Source organism: Cupressus sempervirens, chromosome 4 (genome assembly GCF_028749045.1).
Source record: "Cupressus sempervirens isolate cs-2001-9-10 chromosome 4, ASM2874904v1, whole genome shotgun sequence".
NCBI lineage: Eukaryota > Viridiplantae > Streptophyta > Pinopsida > Cupressales > Cupressaceae > Cupressus > Cupressus sempervirens.
Genome location: NC_143121.1, coordinates 577,653,350 through 577,676,938, shown reverse-complemented (window position 1 = coordinate 577,676,938; position 23,589 = coordinate 577,653,350). Strand labels below are relative to the sequence as shown.

The 23,589-nt window shown below is 35.1% G+C and overlaps 2 protein-coding genes across 3 annotated transcripts in view; one reads left to right on the top strand and one right to left on the bottom strand.

Annotated features, from left to right (window-relative positions):
- LOC149562517 (hydroxyproline O-galactosyltransferase HPGT2-like) overlaps positions 1 to 23,589 on the top strand; it is a 114,490-nt gene that overhangs the window by 45,678 nt on the left and 45,223 nt on the right. For both annotated transcript variants that reach the window (XR_016363956.1, XM_089825998.1), the window contains exons 7-9: positions 4,737 to 4,860; positions 5,025 to 5,112; positions 6,185 to 6,235. Coding sequence is in view for 1 of the 2 variants with exons in the window: in XM_089825998.1 (XP_089682124.1) it covers positions 4,737 to 4,860; positions 5,025 to 5,112; positions 6,185 to 6,235 (263 nt within the window). In the remaining variant the exon portion in view is untranslated. The remainder of the gene's footprint in view (positions 1 to 4,736; positions 4,861 to 5,024; positions 5,113 to 6,184; positions 6,236 to 23,589) is intronic.
- LOC149562518 (uncharacterized) lies at positions 689 to 2,838 on the bottom strand. Its single transcript, XM_089823892.1, has 2 exons — positions 2,437 to 2,838; positions 689 to 2,294 (listed from the first exon to the last, which is right to left on the bottom strand). The coding sequence occupies exons 1-2, from the start codon at positions 2,519 to 2,521 to the stop codon at positions 1,864 to 1,866; spliced, it is 516 nt and encodes a 171-aa protein (XP_089680018.1). The 5' UTR covers positions 2,522 to 2,838; the 3' UTR covers positions 689 to 1,863.

The window sequence follows — 23,589 nt, the reverse complement described above, 5'->3', positions numbered from 1 at the left end:
AAAATTATTTAATATCATTTATATTTTATCAGGAGACTTCGGGGAGACTTCACTTTTTGGATTAGGAGACGGGGAGACTTCAAGAGACTTCGTCATGAAGTCTCCAACCTTTTTTGAGGTCTCCGGAGACGCGAAAAGTCTCCGAGACGCGTCTCGGTCTCCGAGACGCCACTTTTAGGGGGGAGACGGGTCTCCTGGTAACCATGTTATTATCATAGTTGGAAAACTCGCCAAAGGCAAAAACTCACCAAGCCCCGCAAGTTTAATCGGGAAAAACTCGGCGATTTTAAAAAAAAAACTCGGGAACCTTAAAGACCGCTGAAATTTAATTAAAAATACATTCATTTTGCAAAATTTAATGAGAAGATGCATGTAATAAGTTAATTAAAGACAATACAAAAGAAACAAGCAGAGTTTAGATATATATAAATGCATAGTGCGTACAAAATTGCATTCTCATGCAAAATGCTCATGGTAGGAAGCCAAATAGTAAATAGTTTCAATCTGTCAAACTAGAAGTAAATACTAAAAGTCTAAATACATCAATACAATCACATCTTCCTCTTTCCACTTGCACTGGTAGGAAAGCGAGGGGGTCTAGTCCTAGAAGAAGTGCCCCGCACTGGGATAGGGCGTGAGTTGCCTGACTATGAACTCTGTGGCTGTGCCCCCTCACTCGACATGCCTACTGATTGGCTTAGCGTCCTGGAAGAGGATGCATCTCCTCCTAATGGTAATGCCTCATCCTCTGAGCCTGAATCATCATCGTCCTCGTCCTCATCCTCAATGTCATCCATTGTAAACTGAAAATCAGTGTCAGCCTCCCACTCCATGGCCTGCCTCTCCAAATCAGTGATCTCATCTGGTGTAAACAATGGACCTGGCTCCTGTGCTGTCTAATTAGAATAAGGATCTATCTCATCTAGATCAAGTGGACCAAGTAGTTCTAAGATCTGTGCCTTTTTTATGCGCAACTTAAGATTATAGTGCACATAAACAAGGTCATTAAGCCGTTTTTGAGTCATTTTGTTTCTTTTCTTTGTGTGGATGGCCTCAAATAAGCTCCAATTGCACTCACAATGGGATGAGCTACAAGGTTGGAATAGGACTCTGAGAGCAAATTTCCTTAAATTGGGGGTATTGCCACCCCAACTTGCCCACCAAGAATCTGCAAAACAAAATACAAAAAGTCATAAAGCAATAAAAAAAGATAATCAGAAGCACAACTTATCAATTAGCAAAAGTTTTAAATTTTGACGCTTTACCTTTTGTTTGAGTGGGTCTTGCTCTCTTTGCTAGCATAGAAGAGAACAAAGGACCCCTTGATTCCACATAGATTTGTCGTTCGGTCATAATAAGGTCTCTCTCCGCTTCACTAGATATCATTCTCTCAATGCATTTAGAGAGACCTTCCATGACCTCTCCATTAGGATCTGAGTAGGAATCATTAGCCCTAAAACAAATAGAAAATGATATCAAGTCTTACTACACAACCTTCAAAAGTAAAGTAAAATAAAGTCTTAGTAAAATCCCAACTTCAAGGACAATCAATTATCATAGTACTTGAATTTGGGGTTGAGGAAGTAGCCTGCTGCATGAATGGGTTGGTGGAGTGTATTGTTCCACCTCCTATCAATTATTTCCCAAATGGAGTCAAATCTGAGACTGTCCCCATGATGGTAACTTCTAACAACCTCTTTCGCCCTATCCATGGCCTCATAAAGACCTCCCATTGGGGATTGCTGCCCATCACATATGCGCAAGACTAGAACCAGGGGCAGAGACATCTACATTTGAAATTTGAAAAATACAAATTAGTTAATAACATAGTAGGTTATGAATTAATAATGAAATTTGAATAAACTAAAAATATAATGTTTTGATTCTTGAAGTTACCTCTACAATCTCCTTAGCCTTTGCAAAAAAGCTATCATCAAAGGCTATCCGTGCCATAGCCTCTCCTTCAGGCTTCTTTGAGTAAGCTGAAGCAACCCAATCAGCACACACAAACATTTGTTTCAAAGCCAATATGTGGTCAAGAATACTTTGCAACATCAAGAAGACCGTTGCAAACCTTGTCATAGCAAGTCTCATCAAATCTTTGCCTTTAGTGGCTTTTCTCATCAAACTGAGAACCCATGGGTGATTATAGATATATTTGTTGACTCTCCTAGCATCTTCCACAACTAGACTCACCCAATCAAGTTTTCCTATGTCCTCCAAAAGAAGGTCAAGGACGTGTGCTGCACAAGGTGACCAAAAAAGTGCGGGATGTCTCTCTTGGAGGATTCTACCTAAAAGATTAGCAAAAAATTAATAATTAGTTACAAACTTTCCATATTTAGTATTTACAAATTATATCAAATCTAAATTGAATAATACCATAGCATTACATTCATGATTCATATTGATTCGAATATAAAAAATTAAATTTACTTGCTGCCACATATGCTGCTGCATTATCTGTGATTATTTGCACCACATTCTCTATTCCCACCTCCATGACAACATTCTCCAACATTAAAGCCAATGTGGCTGCATTTTTCACTTTGTTGGAGGCATCAATAGATTTCCAAAACACCACATCATCTTTGCAAGCAACCAAGAAATTAATAATGGTTCTACTTCTTCCATTTGTCCACCCATCAGATAAAATGGTGCAGCCATACTTCTTCCACTCTTTCTTTTGGTCTTCTATCAATAATGTTGCCCTACCAACCGCGTTGTCAAGCAACCTACAAAATTTAGGTGTAATATTAAATAAAGTGTAAGTGTTAGTAAAAAATAGGAAATAAGTTATAACAATTAAGATTTAAAATATAACAATGAACTAAAGTGAATCACAATTATTTACAATTACTAAATAGTAAAATACTAACCTTCCACTTATATCCTTGCGATTAGGCGGCTTGTACCCTTTACCTGATATTGTCATTGCATTCACCATATTGACCTAATAGGGACTATCAGTGGCATTCATTGAGATATTGTTGAAAAACCAAAAATCAAATGCTGCAATATCAGTTTGCTCATGCACCTCTTTAAACCATGCAGTGCCCTCTAATGATGGTTGTGCTCCAGGTGTGTTTCTGGGCACAAAATAACCCCCTATCCCTGATGTGGATGGTGATGAAGAAGTAGGAGATGTAGAAGTGGAACCAGTAAAAGAGATATTTTGTTTGCGGATCTATGGGCCACAAAGAGATCTTGGTATGTTCTCAAGTGCTTCTTCTTCTTCTTGAATATCAAAAGGAGCTCCTTCAGATTCAGCTATGGCTGCCCTCATAGCTAATTTCGCTCTCTCCCTATTCAATTTTTTCTCTTCAGCAGCTGCAAGTAGGGCATTGATGAATCTTTTTTCTTCATCTGTTACCTTGAGACAAGGATTTGAGTCATGTTTCTTTATGCGTGCAAGGTGGTATTTGAGCCGGTTTACGCTTCCAGAAATAATTCTCTCACAGGGAATGCATATCACCTTCCCAACATCATTTGGAGCTTCATAGGCATATTGCCATGCCTTATCTCTTGCATTTTTAGGCCGAGTTCCTATATATCCAAATGAGGCATGGTGTTTGTGGCCACTCTTCTTGCGGGTTTGTCATGTTTTCTTAATGCTTGACCGCTGCCCTACACATAAATTTATAGAAAAATGAATAAACAAAGTTAGAACTTACTCAACTTAGAACTTAGAAGCTAGAAGTTTAGAACAACTAGGGTTTCAACTTTCAAATGATTCAAAGTTCAAGCATAGAGTTAAAATGATTTAAAATGATTTGAAATTATTTACAAACAATAACAAAAACAATAGAAACTTTGCTTAAAACTATAAAAAGTTTTCAAACAATGATAAGATGAACATACTTGGAAAGAAATTTCTCTTCTAGATCCGGTTGGAATCCTCTAAAATCCCCACTCAAATCTGCCTTGAATCATTTGCAATCAGCTAAAACCTTCTTCCCTCCACACAATTGAAAGAAACAATGCAAAAAACAATGAATTTAAACCTATTTAGCAGTCATTGGGCGTAGGTTTCCTGAACCGCGAGTTTTGAACGAAAAGTCGCTAAGTTTTTGTTAAAACTCACTGATTAATCGGCGAGTTTTTGGATTGTAGCCGAGTTTTTGGGCGATTTACTTGCCATGCCAAAATACTCGGCTCGCCAAGTAATCGGCGGCTTTTCCATCTATGATTATTATTAGTAATTTCCCATGCTTAATCTTTTAACCTACAAAAAGTTGGTGTTGGCTTGAAGCCTTTTCCATGTTTCTATTTCTGAAAAGGGTACACAACACTACCCTAGACATCGAGGACATAAAAATCAATACCTTGATTGAATGTTTTTGTTATAATGCACCTCATTTAAGATACCCTACATATGTGTATACATTTTTTTGTTTTTAATTGTCACCCGCAAACATTAATGTCTCTTGTAATTCATTGTAGGGCCTCATTGTACTTCAAAATGTCTTTGCAATATGTTCTAGTAATATTACTTCTTTATTAAAGAAATGCTCTGTACTTTTATTTCTGATTCAATAACACACTTGGTAATATTTCTTTAGAAATTCATTTATTCCGCATGGCAATAGATGTTTGTTTGAACTCTATTAGATATTTGTAGGTCTTATATACTTAATAATGGTAATTTAGATGTATTTTAACACTTGCTTGTCATTATCTTATTGGATATTTGTAGAAGACATTGATGTTCTACTACAAATTCTTGTAACTTGTAGGAAAACCATGAAGAAGCCACAGAGGAGTTACCTCAGAAAGCAAAGCTCTTTTTTAGTTCTGTGGTAGAGTATTGGGATGCTGATTTCTATGTCAGGGTTGAGGATAATATCTATCTAAACCTAGGTAACTCTTATGTTTTTTCCTTTTAAATGTATGGAACTATGTGAATGGAAAATAAAAGATTGAATAGAGATTCCTATATAATGGATCTTCGCATTTTATGTCCTTAGCCGTATAGCCTTGTTAGTTTTTGTAAATCCTATGTTGTTTACATGTTTGATATGCAGATGTGTTTGTGAAAATTCTTGCTGGTCTCCGAGACAAACGACGGTTATATATGGGATGTATGAAATCTGGGGACGTGATCAGTGAAGAGTAAGGTCTTAGCTTTTGGTAATTACAATCAAGATGAGTCATATAAGGCACAGTTGTATAAGGACTGTAATGGCTTTACCTATCTTTCCTTGGTCGTTTTGGCAAAGGTTTACTGTAAATTTTAGTATGTAACTGCATTGATTATTTGCATGACTATTAAATGAAATTTACATCACCATTCTATCTTGTGTTTAATGCTTTTTTTCTTAGCTTTATACTATATATATATATATATATTGCTAGACATATTGCAATTCTAGTTTTTATTGCTGAAGACATTGCAATTCCAGTTTTTTGAAGTGGTTATAGATCACTACTGTAAAATCTTAAAGTGCTTCTTTTCTACATTTTCTGCATTGCATGTCATAGCAGTCTTCATCTTAGCCCATCTTAATGTGCATTAATACTACATTTCATGTCAAGCGTAGTCTATGCCAATTTTCCTGCAATATATGATTCAATAACCTGATTACAATTGAGTTTTATCCAAGAAATCACGTGACCTTCTGATGTAGTGTTCCACATTCTTTTGTTGATGACTTGAATATGCGGTTTGTTCCCTGTTCATTTCCGTTTGCCACTATAGGTTTTCATTGCAGGGATATCTTTGCAATAGTTTCATTTATTTTGAGGCCCTATTACCTACATGCTATACAAAACAAGTGCTTAGTCTTTTTTCATTACAGGCACATGTTGCATTTTTAGGTTAGTAACTTCTTCTAATTCATCTCTTACAAGAGATAATAATGTTTTTGAAGAAAAGATTTTTGCTAAATGGATTAATGATAGGCACGAGATAGAAGAATAATACGTAGTGATAAAATTCTGTGTAGCTGTAATCAACAGTTTGTACAGGTTTCCTCGCAATCCTTATGAAGGAACGTAAACTGATTTGATGTTATTTTCATTTGTGTTTTTTTTCCACTCTTGCATAATTTGAAGTTTCAACTGTTCTGTGATTGATGCAATGTTTCTTATAATTATGATTATTGATCAGTAGGACTTCAGTCGCGTCGTTTGAGATGTTTCAATACAACCTCATCTATGGTTGTTGTTGTTCCTTGTTATGCAGGGGCCAACAGTGGTTTGAACCTGACTGGTGGAAATTTGGAGATGAGAAATCGTAAGTTACTCTAGGCTGATCTTCATGGCTTGTTTTTTTATTTTACAATTTTACTTTGTTTATAAAAATTATAATAGACGGGGTCTGACAAATCCATGATGACTGTCTTTTAGAGTGGCTTTCTTCAAGTTGGGGAAATGGTTGTGTATATGAACTGTCACAGCGAATGCATGTTAACTTGGGTCTTTTTGAACAACATAAAGAATATTATTTCTGAATTTTCTATCTTGTTTGTAGTTTTGTTCATTTGCCATTATCCTTGCCACAAGAAAATGCATCTATTTCGTCTTGCATGCTTGGCATGCTTCTGAGGCAAATTGTCATAGAGGATTATTTTTCAAATATATCACATGCAAAGTTGCCATCCATGCATATGAAGTTGAGATTATAGCAGTGAATGTGGATAGAGCAAAGTTCTTTGTTCTAGATAACCAGAGTAGCAAAAGTCTTTCCTGAGAATAAACTGAGAAACTAAAGAGTTAGTCCGAGGAAAACTAGTTTAGGGGAAAATAAAAAAAATTACTGCCAAAAATGTCAGAAATTAACCCAGGGATCCTAATCTTTCGACCAATAATTGGGGTTTAATGGGAATTGTCAGCAATCAGCCAAAAACTTGTCAGAAATCGGGTTGACTGACTAAATCTGCTGATATATTTCAAACTACATATGTTACAGAAACATCTAACTACATATGCTACTTACCAACATTTCCAGTGGTAATATATATATATATATATCTGATTATTAGTCAGCCTGATATATATCTGATTATTAGTCAGCCTGAGATGGCCTTCATCCATCCTATGGATTCTCCATCAATCTTATTGGAAAGTGGTCAACCATCATATTAATTTGTGAGCGCTATACATCTTGTAATTCCTGCTGGTTATTATTGTTCAAGTAGCTTGTTAGTTTTATAATTCTTGCTTCATTTCTTTTTAAATCCTACAGTCTTCCATATCAACTCTTTTACCAACTAGTTTGATTACATCTTTTGTAAACATACAAATTTTGTTGTTTCTGAAGATTAATATGCTAGAAAGCAATATTTTCCTGACAATGTGTAATGTCCCCTATTGGGACTTGATTTACCTTAAAAATCCAACTAGGGTTTGTATTACGCTTGCAAATGGCTATTTTCTTAGTCTCCATAACGTAACCTACTAAGAGGCTGTCAATTCCCAATGATTAACATGCATCAATATGCATTTAAATTAGATTAATTATTCATAATACATTTGACTATTGACATACTTAAGCCATGAGACCGATTGTTCTTTATGGTTTTGTGGTATGGCCCCCCCTCCCTTCTTGCTTCTGATTGGATGTCTGTTGAGTGTGTTCCTCCATTGGTGCATCATCAAGTGCCATCGGACTACCCCCACTAGTATTGCTTTGGCCGAGTTTGGTGGTTACCCTTTCATGCTTGGGACCATCTTCAACCTGACCAGGTTCCTTCACTGGCTTCGAGGGTTTGCTGATTTTGCTGGGGGTCGGAACAAGTATTCTTTCTTGGCGTATCGATCCTCAGAGGCAATTGCAATGATTGATCCTATTGGTTGGGACCGTTGCTGGTATGCTCAAGCTTCGGCTGTTCTTGGTTCTATTGGCATTATGATTGACTGTCTTCCTCCACTCCTGTATTTATTGGATGCCCCTACTCATGTCCTCCCTACCCAGATGGAGTTGAACGAACACGTTCAGATGGATCTACAAGCGATATATCCACAGTGTTGGTTCCCAAAACCACATATTGGAAATCCAAGAGTTCTACCAATTCTCTAATAGGATTACTCAGCCAATGTTGGCCAACGAATGGGAATAACCTTTTGATTCACTTCCCTTGACCTAGGCAGGTGCACCTTCACCTCAAACCTTTATCCCTTGGTTTAAAGCTTTTCTATATAAAATTTAAATTTTGTGAGATCTTAAGTTGGCAAATTTTTATAACTCGATCAAAGTAATAGTCATATGGATGCTTTGAGGTATTTAATTGTATGATGAATATTTTTGAATGAAAGAAATAGTGTTTATGAGTTATGGATATGGCAGAATATTGAACTACAGGGCCTCAAACATCAATCCACTTTTACAAATAAATTGTAGACCAGTTCCTTATCCAGCCTTGGGCAAACAGAGACAAACTTTCTCGAGATCCTTATATACAACATTGAGAGACAACGCTATACCATCCACTAATTTATGAATTTAAGATTTAATTGGCCAAACAAACCCTAGTCTAATTCAATTTAATTTCTTTGGGAAAACCAATTAGACAAAATTCACATAGACAACATTTCATATGCGAATTCTGATAATCAAAGACATGTATTGAAATCAATTTCTTCACCATTAGTAGCAATTGATATTAAAATAAAAAATCAGAGGGGGTTAATCTGAACGAAATATTTGAACTTCAACTTTCACCATGAACAAGAAAAACAGGGCTGTTGCATTAATTTAAAAAATGAGTACAATAAGTCCGCGCTTCAGTTACAACATCCAGTCTACCAAAAGCTGCATAAAACATCTATTCATTTTCTCTTTGATTTTCTCATTGACTGCTGACTTCTTCCTCTTTTCTATAATTCTTCTCACCGCTGCTCACCTATATATGTTTTATATGTTTCTTGATTCTAAAGAGACATAACTCTTTAAAATAGACATCTCTTTAAGAGAAGCCATGCCTTCTCATAACTTATTTCTTTAAAACAAATTACATTATTTTTAATATCCTCTTTACAACTCATACGTCTAATGGTATACTCTTAATAATTCTATTTCTGAATTGATATTTTCTTAATACATGCCTTTTGGAGAATATAATCCCTCTTCATATTGCACACATAGCAAGAGATGATAGAATCACTGCTGGCTACCAAATTCATAATCACACCCTTCCAAAATTAATGGTTATTGTTCCTGTTAATCATTAATCATAATATATTGATTGCCATTTTTTATAATTGTTTATCTAATAATGATTGCCAATACTAATTGATGCTGTTTGGTTCATTGTGGCCTTGAAATGCTTCATTGGAACATCAAACTTTTAATATCATTATTTTTTAACTATTAGGCTCTTGCACATTTCATACATCGTCTCTCTAATATGTTATACACAACACACCTGATCTTGGTTATTTTATGAGATAATAAAATGCATGATTACTCTTTGTTTGTTTGTTCAACTCTGCTGAGTATTTGCTCTATGCATTCGCTGTTGTTTTTACCAGTCTAACCAAACAGTCCGTGGTCTTTTATAAGCTTTCTATAATAACATGAATCGCTTTCCCTCTGACATTCGAGGCATCCTGCCACATTTTCTGCTATTTCTCTCTTCATCCCTTTCCAAAAGTACAAGGATTTCATATCAGCCAACATCTTAGTCACCCCAGGGTGTCCCAAATATGGAGCAGCATGAATATCTCCTAAGATCATCCTTGGAATTTCTGGATCCTTGGGTATATACATTCTACCTTTATATCTCAAGAGTCCATCTCTTCTAGTTGGTATCCTCCATATCTGGGGTCTTGAGGATCCCGTTGGATTGCTTGACTAATCTCGTTATAAAGGTCCTCTCTTGGCGGACACTGTAGTACTTGCTCTTCGAGCCTAGTATTTATTGCCACCATAGCTGATATATGCCTTCGTTGACTTAGAGCGTCTCGCTACCTTATTTTCTTTACCCTTGACATAACCGATCTTGAACTCATAATTTGCTGGAAACTCTAACCATCTTCTTTGACGAGCATTGATGTTAGGCTGAGTAGATATGTATTTCAGTCCATGATGATCTGAGTGAAGTTCGAAAGGCTTTCCAGTTAGATAGTGCCTCCACATCTGTAGAGCATGAACAATGGCCGCTTATTCCAAGTCATGCGGTGCATAATTTTGTTCACAGTTTTTCAATTTTTTGGATTCATAGGCAATAACTTGATCTTCTTGCATCAATACGCCTCCCAATTATTCTCCTGATGTATCTGCTATAACTACAAATTGGCCTTCTGGGTTAGGTACCCTAAGTATTAGTGTGGTAGTTAATTTATCCTTCAAGTATTTGAAGGGTGCTTGACATTTTTCAGTCCAGATAAAATTCTTCCTTTTCATTTGAAGTGAGGTGGTGGGGTGTGTAATCCTGGAGAAATCCCTGACAAACTTCCTGTAAAATCCTACTAAACCCATGAAGCTCTTGACCTTTGACACATTCTTAGGCACTGACCATTCTTTGATTGCCTTGATCTTGGCAGGGTCGACGACTACTCCTTGGGCTGATATAATATGTCCTAGATATTGAATTTCCTTCTGATAAAAAGAACACTTGGATAGTTTCCCATATAGCTTATGTTCCTGTAGCCTTTGCAAGACTATCTCTAGAGTCTCTGGTGTTCTTCCTCATATTGGGAGAATGATGGAAAATTTGTACAAACAATTCTAGAAAATACTATTCATGAGATTCATGAAGGTTGTTGGGGCGTTGGTTAACTCGAAGGGTAATACTGTGAACTCATAGTGACCATAACGGGTTCTGAAGGCAGTTTTGTGAATGTCCTCTTCCTTGATTCGAAGTTGGTGATAACCCAATCTTAAGTTGATCTTGGAAAATATTGTTGCTGTCATGCCCAGATATTATAGGGCAAGACGCAACTAATTTTTTTAAATTTTATTTTAAGGTACATAGGTTGTCTCACACAACGGAAATTGCAGATTTGGCTTAAGGTTTAAGAGACTAACAATGTACACCTACTCATGGGCTTATCAGATTAACATTTTGGGTCTAACTCAACACATTCAAAATCATTACCCAAATTGAAGGTGATGCCATAGAGTTTAGATTATGATGAGTAATTTTACTCCATGGGATCAACCTAACAATTACCCTACCAGTCACAATAGTGTCATCATTAGCATGCTCAGGAGCAGAATCTTGATCAGATCCTATATCGATAGTAACATTACCACATTGGCATTCATAATTTAGAGTTGCTCCCCTCATTTGATTGAATAGATTGTCAATTCTGGGAAGTGGGTATCTAATCTTGATGGTGACCTTGTTAAGCATCTTATAGTCTATGCATAGCATCATAGTTCCATCCTTCTTGACAAACAACATTGGAGCTCCCCAAGGTGAGACACTTGGTCGAATGAGTTTCTTATCCGGTAGGTCTTGCAATTGCACTTGTAATTCCATTAATTCGGTAGTGGTCATTCAATAGGGCGCTCTTGATATGGGTTCTGCCCTGGATACTAAATCCATAGTGAAATCAAATACTCTAGATAGAGGTAGGCCGAGAAGTTCTTCTAGAAATACATCCTAAAAATTCTTATGATATGGATACTTTTCATTGAAGGACTCATATAGTTTTTCTCCAATTTCCTCATCTTCAAAGATGTAGTCATCTTGATAAGTGGTTTCTAGGAGTTCCCTCAAGTTTTCTATCTTAACGGCAAAGATTTCACACCCCTTTCTTCTGCATCTTTTAAGCTGCATGGCTTAGATTTGATGAGGTTTTACCTCATGCATTATTCCTTTGAATGTTTACGGGGTTTCCTTGATCGTGTAGACACTCCAATCGTGTAGAGACTCCATTATCTTTGCAAGACAATCCACTTGTGCTTTATTAGAGATTACACGTGCATACATACATACATATATGTATATATGTATATACATATGTAATTTTTTATACCCTCACAAATATGAGTATAGATGCAGTATTATTATACTAAGACATGATATAAATTGCAAGATATACAAAGATCATCCACATATGAAGGTAATCTTTTCTTTATATAAATTTTAATGTTATAATTCAACTAGTTAGCTCATGGTCATCCTTTGTACATTCTTGCTTGTCTAGTTGTTTTATCCTTTGATCAAGGTGGTTAGATTTCATACTTGATGATCCGACAATGGGTTTGGTGTCCCATTCCTAACTCCCATTTTGGCAATACTTGCCCCCTTCATTGTGCTCTTGCAAAAGGAAGAAAGACCCCGTAATAATAATATATTTCCATGATTTCCAAATATTAATTAAATTTCAAAAAATTACATAATCATTTTCCAATTTCCATAATATTCATTTTTAATTCCATGCATAACGATTAACTAACATATCATATGAAATTCAAGTATAACAATTAACTAACATTTCATGTGAAATAATAACAAACAACCATAAATTCCATTTCACATGATCAAATATCTCAACAACTTTATGGACCAACAAACATCACATTAATTCTTAATGGCTAGGAGATTTTTTTAACATTAAGTCTTAATGGCTAGGAGATTTTTTTAAATTAAGCAAAAATCTGGGATCTAACATTGTGTCAGATGGCTTAGGGAATTCATCCACCAAGCAAGTAATTGCTTAGGGACCCAAAATTTCATTGAAATTATCAATCAATCCCTAGGATATAAGAGCCACACAAAACTATTATCATAAATGGATGCAATGGAAGTTAGAATGAAAAGATTGACAAGAAGTATTGGAGAATATTAGTAATCGATTACTATCGATGAACTTGTGTTACTATTGGTACAAAAGAAACAGTGTCTACCTGCAATAAATGTTTAGTGCAATAGTCGTTGGGCACCTTGCCTCTATATATAACGACACCTATCATAGTGGTCACATTCTGAAAAGTTATTGCAAAAACAAGTGTGAGCGAATATTATCATTCACCTGCACTAATCCATTTCACAAAAAGGATTTTGGTGAGTCAAGTGAGCAATAAACCCTAAATGTTTGAAATCTCCGAAGAAGTGTGAAAAGGTTATCATGGCTGTGAGAACTGTATTAATTGACAGAACACAGGAAGACGAACTTGAGTATTAGGTAGATTCTCTGAAAGCTACATAAGTAAATGGCGCTAGAGCATTATCTTGGATACCAAATTGAGTTGTATTGACAGAGAATGTTAGGTCATACATTCAAAACAAACAGATTGAGATTGGTGATGAAGAAATAAGTACAACCTACAAAGACCTATATAAAGAAGAAGAAATGTCGAGTGACGAGTTTGGACATCTTGAAACAAAAGGACTGACACATATTGTGCTCATACCAAAGAATTTTGGAGCTGAATGGATCAAATGTGTATTAAGTCAAATACATGGAGACTATATCTGCCTAAGAGGAGACAGGCAAATTGAGATTACAAGGGAAGTTATTTATGCAGTCACAGGATTATTGGCAAACGAAAGAAAATGAATAAAGAATCAGGATCCTAAAACAAAAATTGAAGGATAAATACAAGATCAAAAAACTTTTGCTGTGAGCAACATTGTGGACTAACAAATGAAATTTGCATCAATGGTTATTGGCTACAAGATCTATTAGGCAAATGAGATAGATAACATATCAGGAGGAGCATTACAGGTTGCACATAAGATCGTTACTAAAGGAAATAGATATGATTTAGCAGAAATGATGAGGGATCAATTGATGATGAATCTAAGGAAGTCATGAAACAAGGATTGAAGTTTGGAGCGTTATTGGTATATATATTTTTCTACGTACATAACTATATTCCAGGCATCACTAGATTAAATTGGACAGTAGGTGAACTTGTCATACATCAAATTAATAAGTATATTGAACAATTGGGAAGAAGTTATGAAGTTATAATACTGTAATGTGATGTTATTTCAAAGAATTTCAAGCAAGAATGTATGGAAGATATCAGATACCACCTCACATTGTTGAAAAATATAAGAATGATATATGCTTTCTAGTTAGCACACATTCATGTATAATCAAAGCTATAGAACCTCGAACATTATGGTTACAAGCTTTTGGATATGAAACAAACAAGGATGAATTATTAACAAGCATTGAATAGCTATTGGAACAACCTATGGATATGGAAGCTAATTGGTTTAGAACTTATGATGATGTTTACAGAAGAATTATATCAGAAGAAAAGAAATCAAAAGGAGAAAGAAGTAGTACAATGAGAAGACATAAATCAATTGCTACAAAACATATGCAAAGATTAAAACCAAGTTGTCAAAACAGAAAGATACTCCTGATAAAGATGCTGAAGAAGAATAGACACTGGCAAAGAAGACAGGATCCAAAACAACACAAACCACAAGGAGAAACACAAGAAGTCAATCTACAACAGGGACAAGCACAAGAACTCGAAGATAGAACAATGAAGCTGAGAAAGGGCAACCAAGAATAAGAATTCCAAAGACAGCTACAGATTTAGGAAAAGGAATAAGGGAATATGGAACTATCGAACATATAAATGCAATCAAGTATAGGTCATGGCCAGAAGCAGATAATAAACTAATAGAGAATGCTATCATATCACATTTCTACAGATTCAGAAGGTTCCCGAATATAGAACTCAAAGATAGAACAATGAAGCTGAGAAAGAGCAACCAAGAATAAGAATTCCAAAGACAGCTACAGATTTAGGAAAAGGAATAAGGGAATATGGAACTATCGAACATATAAATACAATCAAGTATAGATCATGGCCAGAAGCAGATAAGAAACTAATAGAAGATGCTATCATATCACATTTCTACAAGTTCAGAAGGTTCCCAAATGAGCTCAGGTGCAATGTTCCCAAAGAACCACTTAACAATATCAAAGTAAGATAGGATGAAGCTACCGAACAAGAGAGACAAAGCAGAGAAAGAAACCTAATACTTATAAAGCCAGGAATAAGTGTGGAAGAAATTGATCTACTAATGAAGGCAAATGAAAATAGATTTGCTACAAAGTACAGGACAACCAAGACACTGGTAGGACTATAGGAAGAAGTAGAAGATGAAGGAATGAAGATCTGGAAAATAATATGTGATTCAGAGAAGTCACTAGAGAAATCAGTACAATTGGTGACATAAATGTATCGAATGAGAAAATAGAACAAGAACACATAGATTTGACAAGAAATGACACCTTGATAAGGTTTGATGAAGGACAAGAAAGTCAACCCATTGAAATCCAGGGCGAATCTGATGACGATACAGGTAAAGAGGAAAGTGAACAACTCGAGGAACGAGATATATAGTAAGTTACAATTGCATATATAGAAATAGAACAATAAGCTCAGGCTACCGATAAGGAACATGTGTCAGTGAAACATCAGAAACAAGAATAATTGAGGAAAAGGTAACAAATGCAAAACAAGTCAAGAAACAAGTTCGAGAATCTGAAGAAGAACAAGTTGCAAAGACTTTGTAGAGTATGACACTGATTGAAACAACACAAGAAGAAAAGAGATTTAAAATCTGATAATGAAGTGGAAGACTTAGATGAAAGTCTTGAATTTGCAATTTTGAAGAAAGACCCCACCGAGATGCATTACGAGGAGCAGATATTATAAGTAGAGAAATACAAAGAAAAGACAGCAATAGACAAGCGAGGAGAAACAAAGGATCAAAATCATAAAGAAAATTGTTCAAATATTCTCAAGATTACTCTTGGAAATTAGAGTTGACAAAACTACATCAAGTAAACAACAACTAAATACATTTGTGGATACAATAAGAAATGGTTAGAATCTTAATGCCTAGTTTAGAGAAAAGGTACGATGAAGTCCATATATTGGTGAACAAATGGACAAGCTAGCGGAAGTCACAGGAACACTATCAGAGAAATTGGAAGCCTTTAGAGGAGTCATTGATTGAAGTAGCTGAAATTTCAAAGAAGATATTTACAGGAGGTGATACATCAATTGAGGAATCTTGTATGATATATCTACATATGGATCTAATGCAAACACAGATGCAAGCAACAACTACCCTTTTGAGTACTCTAGAAAAAGATGACAATGAAGACATTATCGACAAAGGAATGAATGTTAAGAGCCATATCGTGGCAATAAATAAATTGAAGGAGCAATGGAAAATAATTTTGGACAATGTAAAGAATAGGTATAGAAATATTTGAGAGGGAGCCGAAAATTAGTTAGCATCTTAAAAGGATATAGTTTTGTTTGCCTTGGACATTGCTGTCAAAGGGGGAGAAGTAGAGAAGGGAGAAGTAAAGAGTGAAGAAGAAGAGACTGGAGAAGCCAACGAAGAGAAAATGAAGAATGGAAGAGTACAAAAAAGGGGGAGAAACACAATCAAAGGGAGAGCAATAATAATGATGATAAAAAAGGTTTTACCATCAATGCCAAAGGGGGGGATTGTTACTTTACAAAACCCTCTATGGGTTATTGAAGATGATTTTAATTAAGGTTGTCATTGTTGGCAAACAACATCAAGTGAAGAAATCAAGAAGAGAAGATAAATCAAAGATTCTATCAGAATAGAGTAAGGAGTTATCAGAACAAAGAGAAGGTTATCGGAATAAAGGACTAGTTATCGAGTTAGCTATCGAAAGGTTTTATCGGTGAAAGAAAAAGAAAAGATTGGAGTCAAGAATGACATAAACGGCCTATGGAAGATGCACAAGGAAGTGGTGTGGAACACTAATTAGGGAAGGCACACAATTAGGGAAAGCAAGTATAAAAAGAGAGATTAAGAAAAGATGGGGATGGTGATTAGTAATACAAAAGCATAGAAGAAGACAAATGAAGCTCAGAGAACAAGTGAATAGTAGAATGGAGGAAGAAAGAAACATGTTATGATAAGATTTTGGAGAAAGCATCTACAGGTCAAATTTCTTGTTTCTTTATTCCTAAAAATTTACCAACAAGATTGTGAAATCCCTTAACCGGGTAGTCTTTAACCGGACTTATGAGTTCTATTTAGGAACTTATTGTAAATCCTTTAGCAAGGTGAACGCTGTACAAGTGGGATAAAATCTCTTAACAGAGTAGTCTTTGCTAGGACTTTCAATACTCTTGTCAGGATATTAATCACTCTTAATAGCGTGTAAGTCATTCCGAAGATGACATTGATGTAAGCTTTTATCGGGCACCTTATTACTGCAGTGATGAATTGTGGGTACCATTCGCTCCGTGGTTTTTCCCTCTTATAAGTCAAGTTCACCAAAATGTACAGTAAAGGCAAGCCTAGATACATAGAATGCATACAAATGAGATCTGAGTACCAAAATCATAATGAAATTGTTAAAAGTTGGGTTCACCAAAATGTGCAATGAAGGTGAGCCTAGATACATAGAATGCATACAAAAGAGATCTAAATACCAAAATACAAATAGACTTGCTTTAAGTTGGATTCACCAAAATGCACAATAAAGAAAAAGGTGGTTAGGTAGAAAACAAGGAGTTCTAGAGTGGTTCCCAAGTGCAACACCTAACCTATTTTTTATTGCACATTCAAAAGGAAGATAAAACATTAGGCTCAAGTAGGACTTAAGTGCTAAGCAGGGGCAACAATCCTTCACATTTGTGGAAATGTGCGAATTGATTAGTGAAAAGTGATTGACGAATACAAGATAGAAGACAAACTAAGAAAAAATGACAAGTTGTAGAATGTATAGTTTGACAGAAAATAGATAACTCCGTACAGGTTTCAAGAATAGAGACTTGAGAACATCACTGACTTGTAATTTCAGTTTGATATTGTTTTGTAGGGAAGAGGGCAGTTTGGGTGTCTTTTTGCTAGGAAGAGGGTGTTTTTTGTGTCTTGTTCCAGATGCTTTTGACTAAACTCATTTACAAACTTGTTGGGTCATGTACTTTCTAGATCCAAATAGGTGCAAACACCACCTATTCCTACACATATAAAATGAGGAAAAGTATTGGGTAGAAATGGGTTTTGCCTTTGTCAAAGCTTGGTGGAGGAATCAACCTTGAAACAAAAATGAAATTGCATGAAACGAATGCTTGCTAATGTAAAGTAAATATTAGATCAACTTTGTAAATGCATATACCTCCATAAAACGATATTGAGATTGTGATGCCTACGAAGATGCTTGTTTATTGCTTGACTGTGTCTGTATGTAGTCTTTAAATTTTGGAGTTTAGAAAAGGATCAAGAACGTGCTTCAAAAATGCATAGATCTGCGATTCTTTCGCTGATTTTCAATGTTATGCTTGATTGACTCTTGCTTTGAAGAATGGATGGATGAATGCATGTAGATTGACTAAAAGATCTTCTTGCTTGATTATGGTCTCTTCTATTTTTTCATCATGGGAGAGAAGCCTACTACAATAGAGACGATTGCCTTCAAAGATGCTTTGGATGTTTGAAGTCTTGCTTGAGAATGTTTGGATGCAAAATTGCTGGAAAATTTTGATCATGGTTGTTAATGTTTATAGCTTATGTAGGATAACATTTCAACAAAATTGATTTTAATTAGAAATATATACTGATGTTATAATATAGAATAATACATTAATATACATGTTGTCCCTATACTATTTATATTATCTAACACATCTTAAAATGTTCTTAACTATCTTAAAGCTCAGACCCACCATGGTCAATCGGCATCAAGTCATGGATAGCATGTACTACTATCGGCTGTATTGGACCAAGCTTAGTTTCTAACCCGATGCAATTTACTTTGACTAGGCATGATGCTTTATTCACGTGCATTGGACACCTGAACTTGATTGCTTGTTAAACCTTTATTTCATACTTAATGTCCTATCATCGTTATTAGGCTTCGAACCTCTGATTAGTTTTTCCGCCCAATGAAGAGTTACCTCATTTGACTTGCAAGGGTGAAGATGAAAAGTCTCATCCCCCACTTTTATAAGATATAAAAAGGAGTCATACAACTTGTGAATACATAGAAATTATTAAATGTTATTACAAGGAGTTATAAACTGAAATTATATATAATAATAGTAATTTTTGAACCTTAAAATATTCTATAAATGTAATCAAAACTAATATGGTATCAGAGCTAGTGTATGAGATGATCCGGATTAGATTTATTTATTCAGTGCACTCAAACATTCTTAAACCCTACTTATCAAAATGATAATTAGAATAGGATTGAAGATAGACTCGAAGGTGCTTCAAATTTTGAAGCTTGGAAATTGTGTATGATGATGATACTAAGAAAACAAAAGTTAACAATGATTGTGGAAAATCCTCCTAAAAATAAGAAGACAGATGAATGGGAAACTGACAACACCAAAGCAATGGAATTTTTAGTAGATGGAGTAGAAGATCATCTACTACCATTTATCACAAAATTAGACTCTATGTAAGATATGTTCAAAGCTCTAGAAGAAATGTTCGAGATCAACAACACCAGCAGGATTCTCACTTTGAAAAATCAACTCAATAGTATAAAGATGAAGAAAGGAGAGACCATCACCTCATACTTTATGAGGATAACAAAGTTAATAAACCAACTATTAACAGCTGGTCACAACTATGATAGCAAAGAGTTAATTATGGTATCATTAATGGGTTTCCTTTTCCATGGGAAAAATTTAGGCTAGGAATAGGTGCTCTTCCCTAACCCCCCAAATCCGATCGACTAAAAATTGACTGCATTCAAGAAGAGTGTAATAAAAAAACTAGAGGAATTGACATTAAGTCCACAAATGAAGACATTCAAGCTGTGACCGCAAACATAAAAAGGAAAAGAGGGGAGAATGATAAACAACCATTTAAGAAACATAAAGATATTTCTAATGTACAATGTTTTAGATGCGACAAATATGGTCAGATTGCAACAAGATGTCCTAATAGACTCAAACATCAAGCTTCCTTTGCTGAAGTTAATAATTTAAACCTGGATTCAGAGAAAGATCTATTCTAAAGAACTTCAAATCTAAAATTTGTGAAATTTCAGATTAAGAGGGAGTTCCTTATTGTCTGTACCAAAGCCTCTAGCAAATAAAAGTGGATTACTTTCGAGGTAAACTTGGTATGTTGTAATTACTGAGAAGAGTCACAAGATATTTTATTATTGTACAAATGAATTACTCCTTAATAAAAGTTTATTTTTATGGGTCCTGTGTACATCATGAGGAAGTGACAACTTTTGAATGATTATCACTTGAATGTGCAAAAGTTATTGAAAGGTGACAATCTTACAATAACTTAATTTTTCTATTATGGTAGATATCTTACGATGTCTATGCAGATCATGATAGATCATACTTTGCATGGTTAAGCATTATGAGAATGTGCGCGCACATACCTTGTGAACATTTTGAGTACATGGTGAATATTATGCAAATTGATATTCACGAGGCTATTACGCATAGTACTTGGTGAATATCTTGCAACTCAACATTCGAGAGGCCATTACTCAAAGGCACGTAGTGAATGTCAAATGAGTTGACATTCAAATGTCGAATAAGTCGACATTCAATAATCCAGAATGCCAAATGAGTTGTCATTCTAGAATGTCAAATGAGTTGACATCTTTTTAATATTATGTTGAGGTAATTTGTTATTCATATTGTGTATGAATCTTCTTATCCTCCCTAGCTAAGAGGGAGTGTTAATGTCTATAGATTATGTAGGATAACATTTCATTAAAATTGATTTTATTAGAAATATATATTGATGTCCTAATATAGAATAATACATTAATATAAATGTTTCCCCATACTATTTATATTATCTAACACATTTTAAAATGTTCTTACCTATCATAAAGCTTAGACCCACCATGGCCAATCAGTGCCAGGTCATGGATAGCACGTAGTACTATCAGCTGTTTTGGACCAAGCTTAGTTTCTAACTTGATGCGATTTACTTTGACCAAGCATGATGCTTTATTCATGTGCATCAGGCACCTTAACTTGATTACTTGTTAAACCTTCATTTCATACTTAATATTCTGTCATCGTTATCGGGCTTTGAACCTATGATTAGTTTTTCCGCCCTATGAAGAGTCACCTGATTTGACTTGGAAGGGTGAAGATGAAAAGTTTCATCCCCCACTCTTATAAGATATAAAAGGGAGTCATACACCTTTGTGAATACATAGAAATTATTAAATGCTATTACAATGAGTTATAAACTGCAATTATATATATATATATATATATATATATATATATATAATAGTAAACTTTGAACCTTAAAATATTCTTAAATCTAATCAAAACTAATAATGGTATCTTGTCTTATGTCCAAATGAGAAGTAGGTTGCTTTTATATTTCTCAAAACATTTTGGAGCTCAAAAATTGGAGGCCAATAGGAATTTAGAAATCCTGCTAATTCAATTAGATGGGGCTCCCAATTTTAATTTTGAAAAGAAATATAGGCAAGAGGACAATTTTGGTGCCCTCTTTCTGAGAAGGTGGTCTTCCTTTCCTGCGAAAAGATGAAGTTTGAACTAAGAGTCGGAAAGATGGAAAGAAAGACGGGAATTTAGGCGGTGTGGGGCTGGATTAAGCATAACGAACACGAAATCTTAAGAACACGATATAGGGCATAATAGAGAATCTAATTATAGTTGCTTACAATTTAGGACTACACATATTTGAAGGGTAGATCTTTCACTATTAAAACTGATTTCCTGTAGGGTTTCTATCCAAGGGTTTTGCTTGCACAAGAAGCTCTGAATCCATAGTAGAGAAACTAAATAAGCATATCAAATGAGGTCCCAAGTTTCGTTTTTATATTTTTGTTAGAACATTCTTGAAGGGCTTTTCAGCTGCCTTCTTAAATGATTCATTTAGGTACATTAATAAAGTGACTTTTAATATTCTATAAATTTTCACTTAGGCCACTTTATTATATTAATTTGATAAGCTAATTGGAAAACTTTAAATAGGCCTTTGGGAATCAAATAGGCTAAAAGGGTCTTTCTTACTACTCTTGAGAAGGAGACACTACAATCCCACTTCTTGATATTACTTGTGCCTAGCCACCAAAGCTTTAAATGCTGCACAGTTTGTTCACCTTTATAAGTAGCACCCTCCAAGGGAAAATCCCGCCACTTTATGAGATATTCCTATCCAAGGGTTTTGCTTGCACAAGAAGCTCTGAATCCACAGTAGAGAAACTAAATAAGCATATCAAATGAGGTCCCAAGTTTTGTTTTTATATTTTTGTTAGAACATTCTTGAAGTGCTTTTCAGCTGCCTTCTTAAATAATTCATTTAGGTACATTACTAAAGTGACTTTTAATATTCTATAAATTTTCGCTTAGGCCACTTTATTATATTAATTTGATAAGCTAATTGGAAAACTTTAAATAGGCCTTTGGGAATCAAATAGGCTAAAAGGGTCTTTCTTACTACTCTTTAGAAGGAGACACTACAATCCCACTTCTTGATATTACTTGTGCCTAGCCACCAAAGCATTAAATGCTACATAGTTTGTTCACCTTTATAAGTAGCACCCTCCAAGGGAAAATCCCACCTTTTTATGAGATATTCCTTGACCTTCTTGCCTCTCAACATCCCCTGTCCGACATCAAGAGTAACTTCAGTAACCATAACCAATCTGCCCTCATCATACAATGGTGGGAGCTTTGGTCATGAAGTGGTATGCTGGCCAAGTGCCGTTTTGAAGAAGAGAATTTGGAACACTATATTCATATTTTTATTTTCAAGTCGATTTAACTCATATCAACTCTTTCACCTACCGTTCATGGAATCCAGTAAGGCCAATAGAAGCAAGGCTTCAACTTCTTAGTGCTACTTTTCTTCAGGGAAGATTGTTTTTAAGTCTATAGACACAAGAGAACTAAATCTCCCACCTAAAAAATGCTCTGAAATCTATGCCTATTTGTAGAAATCTTCTATTGTTTTTATGCATCATAAATATTATCCTTTGGTGAATTAAGGGCATCTTGACTCTCTTGATCCAATCCTTTGCCTTAGGATCTTGACCCTCAAAATTTTCCCTTTCAGCTTCAATTTAGGCACCAAATAAATCCTGCCTTTGTAGTAGATAGCATTGCTTGGAAATGTATTCTTCTAATTTTCAACTAAAGGTGAGCTTTCTAGTTAGCTGAAATATCTACCAAGGAGCAATAGTAGGTATCTTTGAAACAGCATTTGCAACAATATCCCTCTTTCCCTTCACATGCTTTGTGTTAGAAATCATATGCTTGAGTTTGTATGACCCACTTTTGTTGTAGCTCATACAAATGCTTCTACTTAAAGAATTTTTTCAAATTGTTTGATCTTTTTTGACAACAACTTTCATCCTGCCAAATACTTCTTGGACTTTGCCAACACATGCGTGATGGCAAGCATCCTCATACTGTAGATGGAGCACAATCTTTTTGCATCCCAAGGATTCATGTTCTCATAGAAAATGAAATGCTCTTTGTGGATAAAAGTCTTGAGATGATCCTTCATCTCTTGCTGTAAATAAGAATACCATCAAAGATTACCAGAAGGAACTTATATAGCTGTCAATGAATATGTTGTTCATGCAAGACTATAGGAGCACTAGTTAATCCAAAGGGTGTGACAGGACATCATAGCACTCGTGATGACACTTGAAAGCTGTTATGTGTATGCCCTGCTCCCTAACTCT

Bases quoted from the DNA above. Each gene is read 5' to 3' on its own strand.
- LOC149562518 (XM_089823892.1), bottom strand. From the start codon at position 2,521: ATGTTGGAGAATGTTGTCATGGAGGTGGGAATAGAGAATGTGGTGCAA. The intron at 2,295-2,436 runs GTAAATTTAATT...CTAATCTTTTAG, and splicing joins AGCAGCATATGTGGCAGCAA to GTAGAATCCTCCAAGAGAGA.